Source organism: Nipponia nippon, unplaced genomic scaffold, assembly GCF_047370975.1.
Source record: "Nipponia nippon isolate SJK-2023a ecotype South Korea unplaced genomic scaffold, ASM4737097v1 scaffold_6, whole genome shotgun sequence".
NCBI classification, from domain to species: Eukaryota; Metazoa; Chordata; class Aves; order Pelecaniformes; family Threskiornithidae; genus Nipponia; species Nipponia nippon.
Genome location: NW_028262380.1, coordinates 8042433 through 8064055, shown reverse-complemented (window position 1 = coordinate 8064055; position 21623 = coordinate 8042433). Strand labels below are relative to the sequence as shown.

At 38.2% G+C, this 21623-nt stretch overlaps 1 protein-coding gene across 5 annotated transcripts in view; it reads right to left on the bottom strand.

The window, feature by feature from the left end:
- Positions 1 to 21623, bottom strand: part of MAEA (macrophage erythroblast attacher, E3 ubiquitin ligase) — a 53475-nt gene that overhangs the window by 20028 nt on the left and 11824 nt on the right. For all 5 annotated transcript variants that reach the window (XM_087735992.1, XM_087735990.1, XM_087735993.1 and 2 more), the window contains exons 2-3: positions 15251 to 15433; positions 11387 to 11590 (exon numbers count right to left, since the gene is read on the bottom strand). In XM_087735992.1, coding sequence (XP_087592118.1) covers positions 11387 to 11590; positions 15251 to 15433 — 387 coding nt within the window. The remainder of the gene's footprint in view (positions 1 to 11386; positions 11591 to 15250; positions 15434 to 21623) is intronic.

The following is a 21623-nucleotide window of genomic DNA, read 5'->3' as shown; positions in this document are numbered from 1 at the left end:
AACACTTACTAGTTACTTAGATACCAAAGAGTCAACGCTGGAAAGATCTGCTGCAGGTTTTCTCCACAGAGGGGGCAATTCAGAACAAAGCTTATATCAGCTATAGGACAAACCTGCAGCAAGCCAGGCTCCACAAGTTCTAGAAGTCATGGAATAACTGCTTTGTAATGAAAAATAATCCCCACTTTAAACACTAGTTTCAGACATCAAAATTAAGAGAAAAATGAAAATGGGCCCAGAATTTCATGAATTCACATGGTTGTGCTACAGAAAAAGTCATTCACAAAAATAGAGTGAAGGTTGTTTGAAGAATAATACCTGTGAAATAATGAGAAGGTAGACACAAAGGTAGTAGGGTAATTAGTTTCTAACTGGATATTTCAGCTTCACATGAATTTGAAATTAAACACATCTATGCCTATTACAAAGTTGTGAACCAAGTAAGAATCTGGCAACCATGTATTGAAGTGTGGACTACCTGTAATTTAAGCTTAGAGTTTGTAACTACAAAGTTTGTAACTTCAAGGTCCTGCACAGTTAAGAGAATTCAGTAGTGAATTGGAAAAAAGCAGTAGTAGTTCCACATATTTACAGAAACTAAGTAAATACAAAAAAAGCAGAGTCTTGCTCAAAATAATGAATGCTTATCAAACTTGTTTTCCTTTCTTCTTTAGTAGGAGTTGTGCAACTACCGATAATGTGCTCAAGTATTTGCACAGGATTCTTTTATTCCTAAAGACCTCAAGCAAACTGTATTCACTTCACTACAAGCTACCCGCGTCTCAGTAGTCAAAGTAAGATATCAAAGTTCAACCACAGTAACTCCACCCAAGAGATTTGTTTTAGTCACATACTAGAAGTGACCTCTTCAAACATGGCAATTTAAGAGTTCCTCTGGGATGCCTTTAGAAAGCTCTGACTTTCTCTTTAGACATCAGCATATACGCAGAAGCTTTCATCCAACTTTTTTTTTCCTTTTTTAAAAAGTGAAACATCTTTACATTTTAACTACACCTCCAGGAAATTAAAGTTTTTCACTTAAATTACAATCATTCATTAGTTTCACAGTCATAACTAAAAGACAGCAATACGTAGATTAGTACGAGAGACAGAGTTTCTGTTTCACAGCTGGTAAAAATTTGAACTTTACTACAAATCATTTTTAAAGAGTCAGTAATGATTTTGTCTCTTTAATATACAAGACAGTGTTTGATTAGTCCATTCCCAAATATAAAACTCAAACTCTTCAACATACAGGTTCAGATCTAGATGTGTGGCTCTAAATTCACCAGGAAAACTGCTCACACGTTTCAGCACCAGATACAACAAAAGAGCAACTTCGCTTTTGATGTCAAAAATGGCTTAAAAAAGAACAAAAGCATCATTTCTCTAGTAACAATAGAGCTGTTGCTCAAAATTTCTGTAGTGTTCATGTGAAGGTTTTAATTTATGTAACATATTGTAAGATTTGGAGCACTCAGGTCAATAGTCATTCTTCTCTATTGGTCTCCACTCTGCACATGAGTCGAAGTACTTTTCTTTTATGACATCTCCAGCCACAAGTCCGGAAAGCTGTCAGAAGGAATGCATTAAAAAATCCCTTATAAGTCACATTAACATTTACGTATTAAAATACAATCCAGAATATTTCACGCATGAAATGTGAATCTTCAACAAGGCTCAAAACCAAACAGAAACAAGTACCAAAACAAGCAATACTTGATATTTTCAAATCCCCCATGAGCTAGCCTCAAAACAAGATGATGTATCCAAAAATAAAAGTTAGGCTTATGACAAGATTAAAACCAAACAAAACAAAACAACAAAAGATTTGATTCAGGTGGGAAAAGGCAGCATTTTGTACAGGAGACAGCTTCCTTGGTAAAAAAAAAAAACCAATAGTCATAAAATAGGCTATTTGTTGTATAAAATAGGTGATTCATAATATTGTAAGATGCTGTTTATGTATTTTTTTAAACGAGCAAATTGTTTATTTTTAATTCCTTACTAGCATCAATACAAAATTGAAAATAGGCCAGTATGCCTCAAGCTATCAGTGGCTTGTTGCCAAGAGTACGTACCAATGGCAGTTTTAATAAGACTGGCTATCTATACATATTACATGCATAAGAGCCCTACCTTCATATTAAAAAAGGCTTTGCTGATGCGCTTTAGCATTCAGTAGTATGGTAAACATTCATTTAAGCTACTTGTATATGAAATACAATAAACACTTACTTAGACCACTCTAAACCAACAACTTTAAAAAAAGCTGTGTTAAGTGTTCAGTGAGTACTCGCATACACACCCTCAACTTGCAACCTAACCTTCAATATAATTTAGGACACAGCTATAGAACTGAAATAGAAATGCAATAATGAAGTTATGAACAAAAAGGTCAAATTAGTCTTCTATATTAATGTATTAGTTTGTTAAAGTTTTCTCTGGGATGAATACACAGCAAGTCCAGGGATCATGTAGATGCCATGATTATCATTGCATAACTTGGGAAGAAGGTAGCTACACGGTAGACAACAGGACCATCTGGGGAAAGAGGTTAGCATACATCTGCAGTGGGGAAACAGTGAAAAACACATCAGTCGGCAGGAGCAGGAGGACTAGAACACACCACAATAACACTGCCTACTTGGAAACACGTACAGAAAGGAAAAGTGAGGTGAAGCTGAAAAGTGGGACAGGGCAATAGGTTTTGATGGCAGTAACATGGAGAGACCTCCCCCCCTCCCCACCCCGCAGTCAACTCCTCTGCCCCTCTACAGGGGGAGGAGTAAAAGGCTGCTGATTACAAGGAAGATCCTTCAGAGTGAATGCAGAGTATGTATAAACTGCATTGAGATCGAAGGGAAACACAAATTATTAAGAAAACAACAGCATAGCTGGTAACAATACAGCAACATCACAGTTACTGAAGATCAGTTAAAATAAGGCACAGAACAACATTAAGAGGCCTCCTTACTCTCTGCTCATAAAATAATGTTGTCTGAAGTTCATTAGGCTACTATTAAGTGTTATAATGCTACACACATTAACAGGATTACAGAGAAAATAAACAGAGTAATTGACGGAATGTTCTACTCAAAAGCCAGCTGCAGAGCTAGTTGTTAGAAAAAAGCAAAGACAGACAGCCAAACCACAGATTCATCAACAGAAGAGCCAGAAAAGTTCTTGTCTACAAAGTAAACGCAGTATCCCATGGTGTACAGTCGAGCTTTCACATGAGAGCAACTTCCATGACCTCTGTAGAGGACAGACCTTTTAATTTTACCCGGTTATTTTTGAAAGACCCCAGTAACTTACATTGACTGATTATCTGTCAGAAGATTATTGTCTTTATCTAACATTAGGAGATGCTGGTACTTCTTTTGGTAGTTGGTTCTAGTGATTAAATCATATTCTAACCTTGTGTCTGATTTCAAACTTGAATTTTTCTGACTTCTGATACCATATACTGTTTCCTCTCTATGCCTTTCTGCACTAGATTATGAAGTTTCTTGGCATATGATTTTTGCTCTCGTACCTAGCAAAAAGCACCCACCCCCTTACATTTTCCAGTTATCTCCCTCCAATTTTTCTAACAGCTTTCTTAAGGTGTGGTCACCAAAACTATACATATTCTGGTACTGACTGCTCCAAAGCCAAATAAAGAGAAATGTTTCATCTGCCTACTTTTGCTCATGCACATAAGCCACTTTGGTAGAGCCTCACGGTTGCAGCTAGCTCTTCGGCTGGTTATTAGCAAGCTGTTTTCCCAATGCATCCTCTACTCCTGCCTCAGCAATTTTTGTAGCTCAGCAAATGGCTGCACCTTATCCAGCAGTACGTTATACCATGCTAAGTGCAGTAATAAATGAATACGCTAGAGTAATGCGACAAAGCCTCTAGAGCTTAAGAAGCATCATTGGGCAGGGAAAAAAAAAAAAAAAAAAAAAAAAGCCTCTGGTCTTAGCTCTACCTTAGCCGTTTTCTGTAGTAGCCTCTTCTAGTAGAGGAAAGACAACAAATGCTTTGCCAGTTGAGCATGAGCCCAGCAAGCTTTTGTCCAAGCAGGATCAGTCTGGATTAGCAGCTACACACATTCACAAAAACCAAAACTCCTGTCATCTAGTATAGTAATAAGAGAAAGTGTTAAATGTAAAGTAACATTTACACTTTGAAGGAATGTCTGGCAGGAAAAACGTACAATAAGAAAAACCTGAGAGGCATAATTGAAACCAAACCTCTTCTATGTCTCGGCAATCTACAACTGGTAACACCGTTCTCCATTTAGATAAAATTTCAATTCAAGAATCTTTCTTGAATCACTAGCCTTCCAGACTATGTATTCTTTAGCTCTGTTATGACACACTACAGGTAACCCATTTTGTCTAAAAGGACTGAAAAAATAGACATTCAACATCACAGCACGCTTCATGTTGTTGGCTTTTGAAGCGTCAAATGATTTGTAATGAGAAAGTTTGTTTTTCTGCATCGATCTCGACTATTTCACATTTACATAACTCTAATTCCCAAAGATGCTTGAAACAAACTGCAGATGTAAGGCTGTTCAGGAATTACAGCACTTTGAAATTCAGATGAACACACCCAGACATTCATTATGCCAATCTAGTGGAAGTTGCCATGCCTACGCTAAGAACAGCCAAAACACATTTAAAGGAATTTGAGTTGCACGACTATAGCCTAGTACTTTAAGGTAACTGAAAACAGGCACAAGTTAACATCCTGGCACCTTTAAATACGTTGTACCAGTTCAGGAGCTCTTTCATATGTAGTATTCTCAAACATCTCTAGCGTGGGAACAGCAAGTCATGGGAGAGGGACACAATAAATAGCTCCAGACAAAAGACACCTTTTGCCATTCAGTCCACATTTAGAAAGTCAGCTTGTCTACGTTCTGCATGACAGCAAAGCAAAGAATACATGCAAGCATTATGCTGAATATTATTTACCTATTTAAAATTGAAGTGCTATGAATATAAACTTGTTTTGATGAATTAATTTAATACATATTTGTGTGTTTGCCTACAAGCCATTCTTGGACTACGTGTCTTAACAAGGAAGATTTCTAAGGGTACACTGGTATGATTGTTAAGTACTTATTTAGCTTTTAACTTTAAGATCATATGGCTTCCTTCACTCAACCTTAAGTTTTTCTAAACATTTGTATGAATTTCTTACTGAAGCAATCACATATTACTGACATCCATTCTGCTCAAGTGTTAAAAGTTTACTGATCCAATGCTCTTGAACTGTATTAGGTAGCTTATTTGTTATGACCATTTTAGGTTTAAGTTTAGATATGTTTCATTCCTAGATTTTTAAATTTCAGTCTAGATTTAAGTTTTCACTTCTAATTCACCTGACCATGTAAGTTCAATCTGAATAGCCACTTCAGGCTTTTGGGGAGAAGACTGGTAGAACACAGCTGTATCAAAGCACGTGCTTATTTTTCCCATGTCTGTATAGCATGAGTCTGCTACGGAGACGGTCTATTCATTCATGAAGTGGAATGCAGGTCTAGCAGTGCTAAAAGGCTCCACGGAGCACAAATCAGTCTCCAGAAACACAGAAGCAATATCTTACCTGCACAGTCCTCCAGATGTGCAGATCTGCCAGCAGCTGTGGACATTCACTGACCACAGAATGCCTTTATCCTGCACATCCCTCAGAGCAAGAGCACCAGCTACAGAGGCATAAGAAACTTTCATTCCAGTGAGACAGGCGAAGACAATCAGCTTCTTAAATATGAAACTTTCCTTAAAATCCAGGCAGCTATGGCTTCAATACCATCTGCTCTCCTCTGGCAACAACCAGAAGGTGAGCTTCAGCCAGACTTAAACAAACCCCAGCCTATCACATTTTGATCAGAACAGTGTTCCCAGACAGCATTTTTCATTCACTTTGTGAGTTAAAACTTAATACTGTTCCTGTTTGTGATGCTCAAATGTGCAGGTCATTTTCAGCCCCCCCCCCCCCCCCCCTTTTTTTTTTGAGAGAGAGAATCATTGGTAGGAACAGTTATTCGGGGAAAGGATGACCTCAAAAATGGCAGCTTCAGTGAGATTTTGCCCTGTGACACACAGAAAGAAATCATTCAGCAGTATTCTACTGAGGTCTCAGCTGAAGGATCCATTTCACAGTGCTGAGGAACACTTCTATAAAGCAAGGAAAGAACCTTTGACTTTGGGGCTGAAAAAAGGAACAATGATGTAGAAGAGTATGAAGAAGAGATCAGGTATTTGGTTAAAAGCCATGCAGCTTGACTTGAAGAATTCAAGTTTTTTATTCCAAAGGACATCAAATAAGATTCTAGGACTTTCCATAACAAAATTAAGATGATGGAACACACATGAATTTGTTGCAGGTATCTTTCCAAATACTCAGGCTAATACATTCAAAATGGTTTCCAAATTATTAAAACTGAAGCTGCGTTTATGTAGTAGAAAAAGGAAGAACTGGACCAAATTGGTGAAAGGGAAGAACAGAGGCTGATCAGCTTTTTCAGTGACTGCTATTCCCTTCATTTATACTAACCAAAATTTGTTTTGTAAAAATATATTTACTATACTAGTTTAAAAGATAATGAAACATTTTCAGAATGGCTTTGCAGTATCTGCCCTGTTTTGATATTCTCCAGGGAATAACTGTTACCACAGATTTAGAAGTTCGGGCTTGAGAAGGAAACCATTGACAAAACTGAAGATCTGAACTTCAAGAAAACTGTTACCTTTTTAGGACTGCTGTTAATTGGTTTAATATTGCTTGAACTGTCAAGAAGCCCTTGTAATACAGGTCAATGGTTACAACGGTCATACGTCTAGACAAAACTTTTGAAATCAGTGGAATACTCAATTCTTTTTCCTCACCAATTCTAAAAGCAAAAAGCACACTGTGGTATTAATGTAAATGGCTAGTTAAGTACCTTGAAGGATGATGCACCTACTTAATTACTGATCTAAGAACATTAATTTGCAAAACTTTGGCATCCATGATGCAAGGTCAAGTTAATCAGTTTTAAGCTATTTAAAAGAGTTATTTAAACTCAAGCATTCTCTTATACCTACAACTTTACAGTGCCACTGCCCACCCTCCCCGTGGGTGTAGGAGTTCCTCTGACCCTCAGTGGTTTACAGATTTCCAAATCATTTGCTCCCTGCCCTAACGCACAGACACCTTGTTTAAATTTATGCTATTCTTCATGGAAAAAACATTGCCACTTGTACAACTTTCATACAGTATGGGCATTAAGGCAAGGACATATTCTTTTACTAAAATAAACTAAGCAAAGACAGAAAGAAGATTTCCAGCATATCATAAGAGAGACTGTCAGCTTCAGAATCTGGGTTTGTTTTCAATCATGTAGGCAAAAATCACTACGGCTATTATATAATTAAGCAAAGAACATAAAGACACTTTACCTGTTTTTTTTTCTTCCTAGCCTATTACAAAGCGGCTAGAAAAAGCATGAAATTTAAGAAACAGCCACCCCTAAGAACAGCAAACAAAGCACTACAAACCTAATTATAAAACTTATCCACAAACAGCAACCAACTTCCTAGTGGAACACCACATTTCCAAAACTAGTTTTGCCTATCAATGAATGACAGAGAAGTGAGATAGCATTTAATGTAGCAGAACATGGAATAGCAAAGTTTAAGTTAACAGACAACCCTGCCAGCTAGCTGAATATGTGAATCTGCAGATGAAAATACATATTTTTATATTGGTGTTGCACTCCAAGGTCATAATAGAGTCAAAATAAGATCATTGTTAGTTGTAACAAGCTGATACTGATGAGCTTTATTTGTATGCAATAACAAAAACTTAATATCTAGTTTATATCTTCAACCCAAACTGTTTTTCACATCATTAGGGAGCCAGAAGACATCAAAAAAACAGTCCACAATAGAATCCCCTCCACCCCATATTTACTTTGGCACAAACGTGACATTTCTGTCCTTGACTGTCAGCTCTGATTTTAATATTACTCACATTTTGGTTTACTTTCCCAAGCAGCATTACTTTTCTTTAAAGACATATCACACACATTACATGTTTGTAGTTTATTTCTTATATTGCCATATAACATCATGCTTTATATATGCCGCATGCCAGAAGTTATTTCTAACTCGAGATAGTTCATAACTCTGATATTTAAACTCCTCTATCACTTTTCACATCCAGCATTTCTTTTCATAGCCGCTTGCTTCCTAGTTTATAAGTACAGCTTTTAAGAGCTTATCTTCCATGACAAGAATTCAAGAATATCATTCCTATGAAGGTAGTTAATTTAGAAAGCAGACTAGAATTTGTCACAGCCCATCAATAACTATTAGAATTGGACACTATGGTGCATAGTCAATCTTTGAACAAACCGCCTGCTGTGTATTATTGGCAAACATATGAATGATTTAATGGTTTGCTTTTGGTCACTGAAACAGAATGCTTTCTAAACTGCTTCCACCCATGAAGTACCTTTGCAGCTCTGCAGGTCTCTTAGCATTCAGAAGCCATGCAAGGAACTTAAAACAAGCAGGCTGAGACATGCTCCCAAGACTGGTCTAACAGCTACCAAAAGATGCTTAAGCTGGGATCCACAAGCTACAACTGAAATGGAAAGAGCCCTTTCCTTCAGCCTTTTCAAATAGCAGCAAAGGGCACATTTAGCCATTTGTCCTGCAATCATAGAAACAGAATCACAGAATGGTTGAGATCGGGACCTCTGGAGGTTGTGTAGTCCCCTTGCTCAAAGCAGGGTCATCTACAACAGGTTACTTAGGCCCTTTCCCAGTCCAGTCTAGGTTTGAATATCTCCAAGTACAGGGGGACTCCACACCCCAGGGTGTCTGCTGGGGAGCCCAGAACTAGATAGAGCACTTCAGACGGGTCTAACCAGTGTTGAGCAGAGGGGCTGGATCACCAACCTTCCCCTGCTGGTGATGCTCATCCCAGTGCAACCCAGAGTGCTGCTGAGTCCTCTTTGCCACAAGATTGCATTGCTGGGCCATGCTGCACTTGTCCACCAGCCTCACCTCTGGCTGGTGGACTAGTCGAGCAAAAACCCCACCTTTTTTCAAGTTCCTACTTAGGGTATAGTGCCTACCCAGTGGTAACAGTATTGTCTTGACACATTAAAAAAAAAACAACCAATAATCAGGTCATAGACATGACCAGGTTCACTATACAGCAATGTGCTTCTGAAGCCTGCAGTGGTGGAGACTTTTAGCAAAATTACAGTTGAGACTACAGTAAACAGAAAGATTACTTTGGACAAAAGAAAAATACCATGATATTTTGTAATCTCTACAGCAAAGTTACATTATTAAGCATTAGAGAATGTTTTGATGCTCATGTCCTTCAGCAAGAAAGGAACAAAAAGAAACAGAGAAGCTGTCTTACTAAACCAGCAAACACACAAATTCTGTATAATGATGAAGTCTCAGTATCTTACCATTATAAAAGCTGTTCACAATGAGTATCACCACACAGTAAGAAACACTGAGTACAATGTTGAGAGACCGAGGGAAGCCTATCCTCATTTAGCCAAAATGTAAACTTTAATGTTGAGTAACATCGATAGTTTTAGCAAACTAGAAGAAATATGGCCTCAGTGCATTCAACATGTGCAACTAAATTCTGCGTTATTCAAGTTACTTTGATGTTATGCAAATAGAAATACTTAGGCTTGAAGGCAGAAGTTAAATAAGCTTGTTGAGAACCTTTTTTTTTCTTCTTCTTTAAACACAAAAGCTTCTATTCAGCAAACAGAATGAAAAGCTTTAAGGCTTCACGAGTGCAACACTTCATACCACACGGTCTTGCAGTATACATCATGATGGACTTCCATGTTCATGTCTAAACCAAAGCTGAGCATTACTTAATTGGGCATAATAGAACTTGCTATGGAAGTGAAAATATTTCCATAGTGCTTTTTCAGCAGACCTGGTAGGTACAGTAACATGATGACTCAGCAGGAGATGAGCTCCTGCTCAAAACAGAGAGAAACATCTACCAGAAGTGGAAAAGCTGCAATTATCCCAGAATAATTGTCTTGTTTTTTTGATTCATGTGCATGGGCTATCTTTAATGAGGCATAGCAGCCTCTTCAGTGAATTTCTTCAGGACTATTTCCTCTTAATAGTTTGTAACTCACTTCTTCCCCTCTCCCTTCCATTCAATCTCTACTTGCTGTTTCCTTTTTGGTATTTACCGAAATCACTGCTGGTTGAACAGGATCAGACTGGTAAAGCAGCCAAGGAGCAAGAGAGACACGTGACATGCGCTCGTTGTACAAGACAAAGAACAGGTACAGATGCTGTAATGTGACACCAGTAACAAAAATCTCTTCCCCCCAACTAGCTCAGAGACGTCGTGTGTTCAGCTATGTCACCCAAGAAAGGCAAAGTACATAAGTCACATAATACAACTAAACTCTCAGCATCTTTAGAGCAGAAAGATTTGAACCAAAAGAGTTGCATACCTTCTGGAATCAGGAATACCAAAAGAACTTAAAATTCAAGAATCATTGAGCAAATGCTCAATATTTGCTCAAATAACAAATGCTACCTAAAATTAGTAAAACACGATTTCACTACATAAACAGCACATTGTTAAAGAATCACTTTTAATGTCCTTGTGGCTGTCAGAGGACCACAGTGTGGATTCATCGCTCTACATAAAGAAGCCACAACAAGGTGCACAAACACCAAACAATTCATAAGCAATTACGAGATGGAAGCAAAACCAACTAGATAACCAGTGAAAAGGAAAGTGACAACCACAGAATCATAGATGACAAAATAACCAAAACAGCAAAAAGCTTCTATGGACCATGCAAGATATACTAGCTACTAAAAACCCCAAACTGTATCAAGATTTATTTTCCAAAGCATAAGCCAGCTTTCCTTTCGATGCATTAAATAGCAGGATGATACAATCAAACAGTTGTTCCTGCACTCAGCATACGCTATTCTTCTCAGTCTGGTCACCTACACATATCATGTAAGTGTGGCTAGACAGATGGGAAGCTCTACCAACTGCTTAATCAGCAGCCTGAAGGCCTCTAACAAGAAATTCTGTATGACATTTGAGAATTACTCTAAGTTTTAATCACAAATGCTTTTAGATAAACACCTTGCCCTATTAAAAGTTGTACCTTCAATTTTGACTTATTTAATACATTAAAATACAATTTCTGTCAAGTAAGGAGGTCAAACTCAGGCCTAAAAAGATTAACAGATAAACATTAGTAATAAAGACACGTTAATACATAAAAATAGCTGCTACAGGGCTAAAGCAGCTTGTTCTTATTTGCCAACTTCCTCTTTACTACTGTTTTGTTACTAAATTAGCGCACATTGCTACCAACCTCAATACCACTTTGTCTTGCTAGTTTTACAGCTGTATTGTAGTAGCCACAGCGTAAAAGGTGTTCCACCATCATACGATCCATACGTTTCTTCTTCCACATGTTTGCAGCAGCTGGCTGGTCACTACTATGTTCTTTCAGATGTTCAATCCTACGTTTGCAGAGTTTTGCACTTTCATCTTCAGCCTGGATTGATTCAACTGCCTAAAAAGTAAAAATTAACAGAACAGATGAGCGCTATACATTTTCGATTTAACTTTAAAGCAAAATACAGTAAGAATTGTTTGTAAGCATTCTTGACATATTACACAGTTACTCCCCACAGCTTTTCTTTCATTTAGAAAGACATCTCCTATGGCAGTGCGTAAGTTTCAGCATGGCTGGTCCAGCTCTGAAATATTCTTGCATATAAGTAAGTTTTTACGTAACATTTAAATATTACGAGTATATGCATTTTTCTGCTTAATATGCAGTTAGTCCAAAAATGGCAACTTATCAACTACAGCAGCAACTGCTGTAATAGTCTGCAAAGAGCTTTGTGAAGGTTTGCAGTCATCTGGTGCAAACAGTTGAAAATCACGTATTTCCACCTCTAACCTATGCGTGGCTTCTTCCTCAAGCAGCTGTCCTACTGAATTAGTTCTGCTGAGGAGTGATGCAGAGTAAACCCACATTACTTCTAATACACTGCAGCCATTTTAATCAGTCATGCAATAATGAAAATTATATAAACATTTGGCCTCTTGGCTCCTGTAATTCAAGGATCTTAAAGTAGTTTTTAAAAAAGTTATCAGCTTTGTTAAACTGGTATTATCTTTCTTACCTCTGCTACTCTGGAAACATGAATCTACTGTTAGGAGCCTTACTTAGGAAAATAAGTTTGTCCAGAGGAAGCAGAATGACTTTTTTTTTTTTTAAACCAACATACTGGCATGCCAAGTGCAAAACACACACCCCAAACTATCTCCACAACTTTTTTTTTTTTTTTAATTAAAAAAACCAAAACCATTCAGGTCATACTTATTCTCCTTCAACCTTAAAGTTATATGGCCGATTAGTTATGCTGCAAATTCTACCAGGCAATTTCATGACAGACATATCGTAATTCAACGCTAGCTGACTCAGTACACAGCATGTGACAGCTGTGGGTCATGCCAGGCTACAGAACACAAGAAAGCTTGCAGTACTTCTATATGCTTGCTAAGCAAACCAGAAGATGATGGAAGCTTAGTACCTTTCCAATCTGTGATATATCACTAGTGATGCAATTTCAGGTTGGGTTGCCTTACTTGTGGCGACTTTAAACTCGCTGGCTTGCATTTGAATTACTGCACAGCTATGGCAACAGGGAAGTCCACGCAGATTTGCCAACAAAGCACAGACCAAATAACCTGGGCAGCTTTTGGCAGCCACTTTGCACTCCATGCTGGCACGGCTGCCTTCCCAGTACTCAAGCTATTCAGGCTACAGTATCATCCTTGGATAACAGCTCCAGCTCTGGAAGCACAGGTTGGTTCTAATTGCTTTTACCATGTATGCTCATTTACAGACTTCTTCTGGAAGGATCCATATTTGAAAAGCAAAGGGAAATAAATGAAAACTTGTGCAAGAAAAACCTACCAAGCAGTCGCCCCAATTTAGCCTGGCTCTGATCCGGCCCTTGATACAAAATTCAAGTATCTAACACCCTAGTCACTACACAAGATAGTCTTTTACTAAAATTCATGTAAACATCTATAGCCCAAGTTATTTTTATTACTGACATCTGAGTTACTTCTATAACTGAATTTAGCTTTATTTTGTAACATATGGTTTGGAGATCAGTATTTTGTTTAAGTTATAAACCGAACCTTTTCCTATTCAGCAAGCAAACACTAACTCAAGCCCAAACTCACTTGTTAGATGTCTGCAGTATTATCAGATGTGAAGGCAAGTTTGAGAATCATTCTGCATACAACTAGGAGAATTCAAGGCAGCCAGGCACAAAGGTTGAGCCCCTTCTCATATCAAAGGGCTCTCCTTATATAGTTTTGTATCTGGACTTAGACAGCTCTTGCTGTTTTTTTTGATCCTTCTAGTGCATTCAGAAAGGCTACAGATCCTTTCCAAAACCCTCTGAAGCAAGTCTATCTGGACTTGCCCTGCTGGACATTAATAGAACTTGAGGGAACAAGCATATTAAACAGGATACAAAAGGGAAAACACAAAGGCCTAGGTTTCCCCAAGATCGTTCTCAGAACCCAAGAAACCTGCTGTGTTGAAAAGCTCTTTTTTAAGACTTAGTAAGGTGTTAAACAAAGGAACCATCTAATTCTATTATGGCCATCTCAGCAGTTCATCAGATCCTTGTCTAAACACAGGAGGAAACAGAGATCCCACATGGGTCCAACGCGTCTAAAGAAAACAATCATTTTGCTCGGGGCAGAGATTACAGAGAAGACAGCTGGAGTTGAGGGTTTGGAGCAGAAACAAGACCTTTGTATTTCAGAAGACTTTTACTGTTAAACAGATTTTTTTGCCTTTTGTTCTTTCTGAGCAGCTATAAGAGTCCCCACAGCCTTTCAGGCAGTCAAAAACAAATGAGCAATTACACTAAAATGGAGCCTTGCACCCAAAACATTCAGCAATGCCTTCAGACACACCCCCGCAGTCAGCAAAGATTTAACAAGTAAATAACTCCTCCACATCATTACTACACACCTACAAGCAAAATCTAACACCTCTTTCAGAAATAGCAGTAATTTCTTTCTGTAAGTAACAGAGAAGTGAAGAAAGCATATCCTTTAAGACCTCTTTAAGTCACACAAACCAAAGATGAAAACAGCAATTAGATTTATGAAGTCTTTTGCAGATCAGCTTTTCAACACCTAGCTAACCTGTTCAAGCAGAAAACCCCAAATCAACATACATGACAGTGTTATTTTCATGTTATGAACCTCCACGGTATTTTGACGCTTCACTTAATACAGTCTCAAGATTTATATCTGTTGGTTATTTCATTTAAGTTTTAATGAAATGACTCTGCTACCATTTGTTTTGTCTATTTATTTTTGGAGAAGCACTGCTCTAAAGCCAGGCGACAGAGCTATTTTAATTTTTCTGCAAGATTTGTTTCAAGTAATTGCTCTGATGAGTCTCACAATGAGTAATATTCCCATCCAAAATAAGGATGGCTTATACTATACAGTTTATGTTTTTAACTCAATCTTAGAAAGATGTGGTAAAGGCATGAAAGTCTGGCTGTATTTCATACAAGCGTTCAAGCTTAACAGCTAGAAGCAGGTTATCCTGCTAAACTTTGTTTAAAATGTTTCTGGTAATATTCCCTAGGAACCTTTCAACCTGCAAGTTTAGTGTTTATAAAAAAACGTTCAAGTAACGATCCAGGACAACTTGCACTTTCTTCTGCAAAAAACCCTCAAGACTGCATACAACTACCTCCACTGGTGTTTCAACATTTTTCAAACTCATCTTCTACCCGTTTTCCCTCCTCAAGTGATCGATTAATGCAACCGCACAAACCTTTCCACTAGACCAGTAGGAACTGATAGAAATCAATTCATTTTGCTCCTATTTCTTTTCCATGGGTAGAGAAATTCCTTTTCAGGACTGTAAATACATACTAATTTTACGTCTCAACAGAGGTTTGTTATACTTATTCATGGAACACCAAGTCATATTTCGTAAGCGCAGTGAAGCAAGACAGAGTAAGTTTTGGTGTTTTGCTATGCATTTTAAGGCCTTTGTTTACAGTGCCAGTAATACCTATATCTTGAAAAGAAAATTCAAGCGATCATCATTGCAGAAAACTACTTCTGTTAACTTTGCAAAGACAAAGCAATCACAAGGTAGAACAGCACTTACCTTTCGTTTCAGAACACTGAGTTTTTCAACTACTCCATCCAGGAGACTAACAACTGAATCCACAGCAGGACAACTGCTCAGTGTCTTCTCCAGCTCTGCCACAACCATTGTAACGTGACTAGTCTCTCGATCAATGTTTTTCTGTGCAGCTCGAAACCGTTTGTTCAGTGTTTCATATGGCACCTGAATGAGAAATATCAAGTCATTAGAATTTCTGTATTAAAAAAGTCAGGTTTTCTAGAGTTTAAAGAGACTGATGATTTTATCTCATGCAGTCAGAAGAACATCGAGGTTCTAGGACACTAGAGGTCATCAACTGAACTTGAGCTCTCATATGAAAGCCCTTATTTAAGCCCTCTCAGCAAGGAGCTAACACTTCAAAGATTATGAAAAAAAAAACAAACAAAAAACAGTGAAAGGAAATAAATGCTGGTACATTCTTCTCTGATACCAGTTTCAACTATCCTGCTTGGACTGTAGCAAGCACTGACAGAAACAGATCAGGGAAAACAGAAAGCAAAGACAAATGTGTATCTAAAAGGAAAGCTACAGGTTAACTACAACTAAGAGATCACCCTTCAGAACACGGCTTTTTAAGTTTACATTTCTTTCCTTCAGGAGTTCATAAAAGAAGAGAAAGTTACCTTTGCAAAAGCATGCATAATGCATATTGGCTACTGAAAAAAACTTATACATATTACACCAATGGTTATTCAGGAAATCTTATAGTCTCCTACCTACTCTGCCCATGAAGGACTACTTTTTAATATAAACTCCAACAGGACTCTAACGAACGCTAAGAGAAACTCCATGTAAGTTTTCTTTTGGTGAAAAAAGCCTATATTGTATGACTAAGTTTGTTAAATTCCTCTACAACTCCATTCCTTGGCTGAAAGACTAGCCAGTCTTGGAGGTCTCCTCTGCTACTAGTCCCGTGCCTTTATGGGACAGCCGTATCAAAACTGTTGCTGATGGCCATTAAGAACACATATATAGGAGTAGTCTGCAGCCTGGTCAAATTTTAGGCTGCTGAATGATCTGGGGAAAGCTTACAGGAAATGTGAACCTGCTCCCATCACGTTGCTTCCACTACAGTGACAGCATAAGCAATTTAGACAGGAAGTTCCACTACTGCACGGAAACAGGAATTTTAGAACTAAAAACATTCCAGCGTTATGCAATTAAGTCATCCATATCTTTTATCTTGAAAAAGTCCATGAGAAGTTCTTTGACGTAGTTATGATAATCTTGATTGCTTTTCCATTAATCAAAGGCATAATTTAGCTAGCAATCAGATTACACATATTACAGGTAAAACAGGAAACGCAAATCAGTGTTCTGTTTGGTACATATCACATATATGTTTGATTACAAATCTTTCAAGTATATCACTTCTAATCAATTATACCACGATTGCCTCCATCTTCCTCCTTTTAATCATTTGCATGCAAGAAGGCATCCCCAGGGTCCACTCTCCTTTTGGGCTCTATTAAGAGAGAGGTTACTACATAACCATTGCAATTCACAATTAGAGATGCACTAAGAAAGAGTTTAGGTTCAGAATAAGGAAGATGAGCCAAAGTGCTTGCTTTCCAAGACTTTGTATGACCTACAATAAGTTGTTCTTATTTGTAGTAGAAGTATAACACAAGGATACTCCTGGTAAGATATGAAAGGGCTCCTCTTCCTCTCAGAAAGACTGAAATTATCTATTTAATGCTTTTTGGCATCTCAAACTAAGACCTAAACGAATGACAGAATAAGCCTTTACCACAGGAAGTATCAAGCTAAAACAATTTTTTTCCTTATATATCCTCCCCTAAAATCCCACCCCCGTCCACCCTCCCCAAACTCAAACCACATAAAACATCACAACTAATAGCTTCAACACCTACTTAATTATCTATATAACCATGTTTTATTCCATCTGCAGCTTTTCTTATTTCCCTTCTCCATTTCCACAGAAAAGATAAAAGGTTTTAAGGCCCCATAGATGGAATGAGTGTTTTGGGGGGGCATTATTTTGACATCTCATGCTCTTGAACACGGACTTGATGCCAGACAGCATTAGGACTTCTTCCCTTTTCTCACCCCCTGCATTTTTCTTACTACTAATTGAAAAAGATGTTTCCTTCAGTTACTTGCATCTCCTGAATTTAATTTCTGCAAGTACTTTGCTAATCAGCTTTCCACACCACACTGAAAAGCTACATCTATCAAGACTTTCAGAAGCTACTACTGATTTGAGGTATCTGTTTGAGTACAAAAAGTGGTTTTGTTAAATTTTGAGCAGTCAGTTGAACTGGACACACAGATCTATTCAGTTTGAAAAAAATCTTAGCTTTAATCTCCCTTTAGCCTATTTTCTTATCTGTACACAAGAGCAATAACACTTCCCGTTTCCCATGCTCTGTCTCTTTAGCGTGCAAACTTCTGGCACAGTCTGTGTTCATATGACATTTAGAACAATTGGACTTTCAATTTCAGCTGGCATCACTATATATCATTTATATTGTGTCTAGGTGCGATAGGTTTTTGAATCTTGTTTAATCTGTGTTTTTTTTTCCTCCCCCAAAAAAGATCTGAATATCCTGTGTGGAAGAAGCTAGGAGTTGAACTGTTTTACTATATACTCTGAAAGTAAATACTAATAAATATATTGCTAAACATAATTTTAGTGTACAGTAACAAGGGAAATGACTAATGGTACAATGAAGTCATTTGCACAACTGAAACTGACAGTAAATACTCTTTACCAGAGTTTTTCATAATTTGCATGGGCAGTTGTTTATAGAATCACAGAATCGTTAAGGTTGGAAAAGACCCTTAAGATCATCAAGTCCAACTGTTAACTCAGCACTGTCAAGCCCACCACTAAACCATGTCCCCAAGCGCCACATCTACACGGCTTTTAAATGCCTCCAGCGATGGAGACTCAACCACTTCCCTGGGCAGCCTGTGCCAATGCTTGACTATCCTTTTGGTGAAGGAGTTTTTCCTAATATCCAACCTAAACCTCCCCTGGCGCAGCTTGAGGCCGCTTCCTCTCGTCCTATCGCTTGTTACTAGGGAGAAGAGACCGACCCCCACCTCAGTACAACCTCCTTTCAGGTAGCTGTAGAGAGCTATAAGGTCTCCCCTCAGCCTCCTTTCTTACTACAGAGCCAGCAGTTTTTAGAGAACATTTGTAAATTGTATCCAGGTACAGCTTTTACACTTACTTTTCAGGACTAGATTCTACGAATGCCAAAATTTAGAAATCGTAACTGCTACGCTCCTTACTGAGAAAGCATCTTATCTAGAGTCTGCATCTTGATCTGCTGGTTCTTTTGTTACTCGTACAGTTCCTATGCTCCAAAAGAGACTCCATTTCCCAGTACTGGTTTGCTTTACCACAGAACTCTTCAAAAGTTACAGGCACTGTACCAGTAAGTTTATTTTTTCTCCAATAATGAAAGTAAATGGAAGGAGAACATAGCAAAACAATGCTCTGGAAAATGTAATTCTAAAAATTCTTAATTATGGTTCACTTTAATTTTCAGGTACCATAGTTATAAAACAGTGAACACCAAACTTTTTGGACCAAGAGACAGCTGCAAAATTTACATATCATTAGCTGCCACAAGCCCATTAGAGACTTTCAGTTTTTACTGCCGGTACCATTCTGTGACCAAGCCTGAATTACACAGTGGTTCTTTAAGGACAAGAGTGGCCTACAGAACTCAGCCTAGGGAAGCATTACCTTCAGGGAAAAAAGGATAACCAGTTACTAAATATTGAAAAAATTTGAAATAAAGCAGGAAGAACCAAGCAGAATGTATTCTGTAAACACACAATACCAACTTGTCTTACTCATTAAAGCTTGAAAAACCACACCTCAGTTGGCTCATACCATGAGCCCAGAGGAAGATACAAAGAAGAGATGTAAAATATGGGCAGCACATTTAAATCCAGGGTCACTAAATAGATTCTGCTTCTTTTGTTCATCAGCTTCCACAGCTGCAGACACATTATTCAACTTAAGCATGTACGAAGCCAGGTCAAACTTAAACCTAATGAAAAGGAATTTGACTTAAGTTAGAACAGCCTACACAAGAGGTAGAATTACAGTAACACAAGTTTTTCCAAGATCAAACTTTTGCTACTGTGATGTGAAGGAAAGTCTGCTTGGCTGGAGGCTTCTGCAAGTGTAGCATATGACTGTTTCCAGGTGCTAAGTGCTAACAGAGAGGCAGAGACAACTGAATAACCTGATCCAAGTCTTTTCTTCATTTCAGGAGTTACTTCACTCTGGTTTTAGAAAGCCAGAAAACTCTGGTGTGCTGTCCCAGAACATGCTCCAACAACCTCTAGCTGTGGAGACAAGACTTAGGAGAGGATCCTTCTGGGTCTAAAAGCTTGAACTGGTGGAAGAGGAGAAGGGACTGCCATGGGAGCTATACCTTGATTGTTCAGTTGCGTGGAGGGAGTAGGAAAGAGCAGAGCTAAGAATGTCAGAGGCAGTTTTTAAGCTTACACTTAGGAATTCAGCTGTGATGTCAACTCTCTGGCCTTCAGCCCAAACACAGTCCTCTTCCAGCCCGTGAATGCGAATAAGGTACCAAGGCAAGATTGACCAGTTCTAAAATCGTGAAGCGGCTAAAACTGTTCAAATCGTGCAACTGTAGGTAATATTTCTTTTAATAAGCCACATCAAATTTAACTTGAAATACCCTTAAATATAGTGATGTTATCTACTAAATATATTTCCAACAAAATAAATTGTTCAATAAGCCATTCATTTACTAAGTGATACTGTTTTCTTGATTTTTCTGAATACATATTAAAACTAGAAAAAAACAGCAAGTGTTAAATGCTTGCTTATATTGTATCCTGATGGTTAGCAAACTGTATATACTTCCCAGGTGTTTATTATCAGTCTGTAAAAAAATATTTAAAGAAATATAAATAATATCAAGTTAAACCAGTGAATCCTCTACACAGCATCCCACAATGCATATCTACCTTCGCTTTTACATTCATTATTAATATTTTAATGAGATTCTTAATTTTTCGTTTCTTCTTAAGGTTTTCTAAATATATCTACGTGCACACACTTAGTATTCCATCCATAAATCAAATACATAGAAACAGACTGCCAATAAGTACTCTTACCTCAGCCCATGCTTTTCTCTACAGGCTTAGAGAAAATTGGCTTTAAAAAACATGCCACGAGAACATACCACCTAGAGCCTTTAACAATAGAGAAAGGGAGAGTGGAATGCAAATAATTTTCCCCTTATAGAAGTATATTCATTATAGCTATCCAAGTTTAAGAAACTCTGCTACCTCAGTGATATTTATGTTGGTGAGAGTCAGACAACCAGACTGGACTTCTTATGCTCTTTTTAGCACCTTGAATTCCACTAAGCAGCTTAATGGCATCTCAAGAATGTGGCAATGTTTCAGCCTCACGAACACTCGCAGCTTCCATGACAGACACAGTCACTGGCTCACTCATTAAGCACCTGGGGTTTCCAAACAAAATGAAGACATACACTGTTGAAGGGCTCTCTGCTTGGGAGAAAGTATGAGATAACAAAAGAAATATGAATCGTGGCAAGATCTTCTTTGCAGAGGTGTTACAGTCCTCCAGCCACGATGGAGGAAAAGCATTCTGAGTCACAGCTAGAAACCCAGCACTTGTTACCATCTTGGCCAACATATACATCCACTTTATTCAACTAGAGTTCAAACTATAAAGCCCTTGTAATTAGAATTGCTTATTAGTCAGATGAACAGCATAAGGAAGATGAAGAAAAGCATCTGCAGAATTGAGTTTGTGACCTAGCAACAAAGGACAACAGAAAGTCTCAGTTCTAAATGCCTTCTTTGTCTTTACTGGTAAGGTCTTCTCCTAAGCCTTCCTGATCGTGTACGAGCACCTGAGTCTAGGGAGAGAGGTACTATTCACGCAAGAAGTCTAAAGCAAGCTGAAGATATACAAGTACGTGGGACCAGAAGGGAAGGAGCTCACCGATGACACTGTAAAGCTGCTGTCATCTCTGAAATGTCATGGTGAGCAAGGCAAGTCCTCAATGACTGAAAAGGGCAAGTTTCTTGCCTCTCTTCCAAAAAGAGAGCCTGGAAGATCATGGAAACTAGAGGCTCATCTGTCTCATCTCAGTTCTTGGGAAAGTTGGGGGGGCAGGGGGGAAGAAAAATCAGATGGAAGCCATTTCCAAACTGATAAAGTTGACTGGGAATAGCCAGCCTAGATTTGCCATAAGCAAGTCAAGCTTGACAACAGTGTTTGCTTTCAGTGATGAAATGACTACCTCTGAACGAGAGGAGCGCACCGGCAGTCTCTCATGCTAAGTTTAGCAAGGTTTTT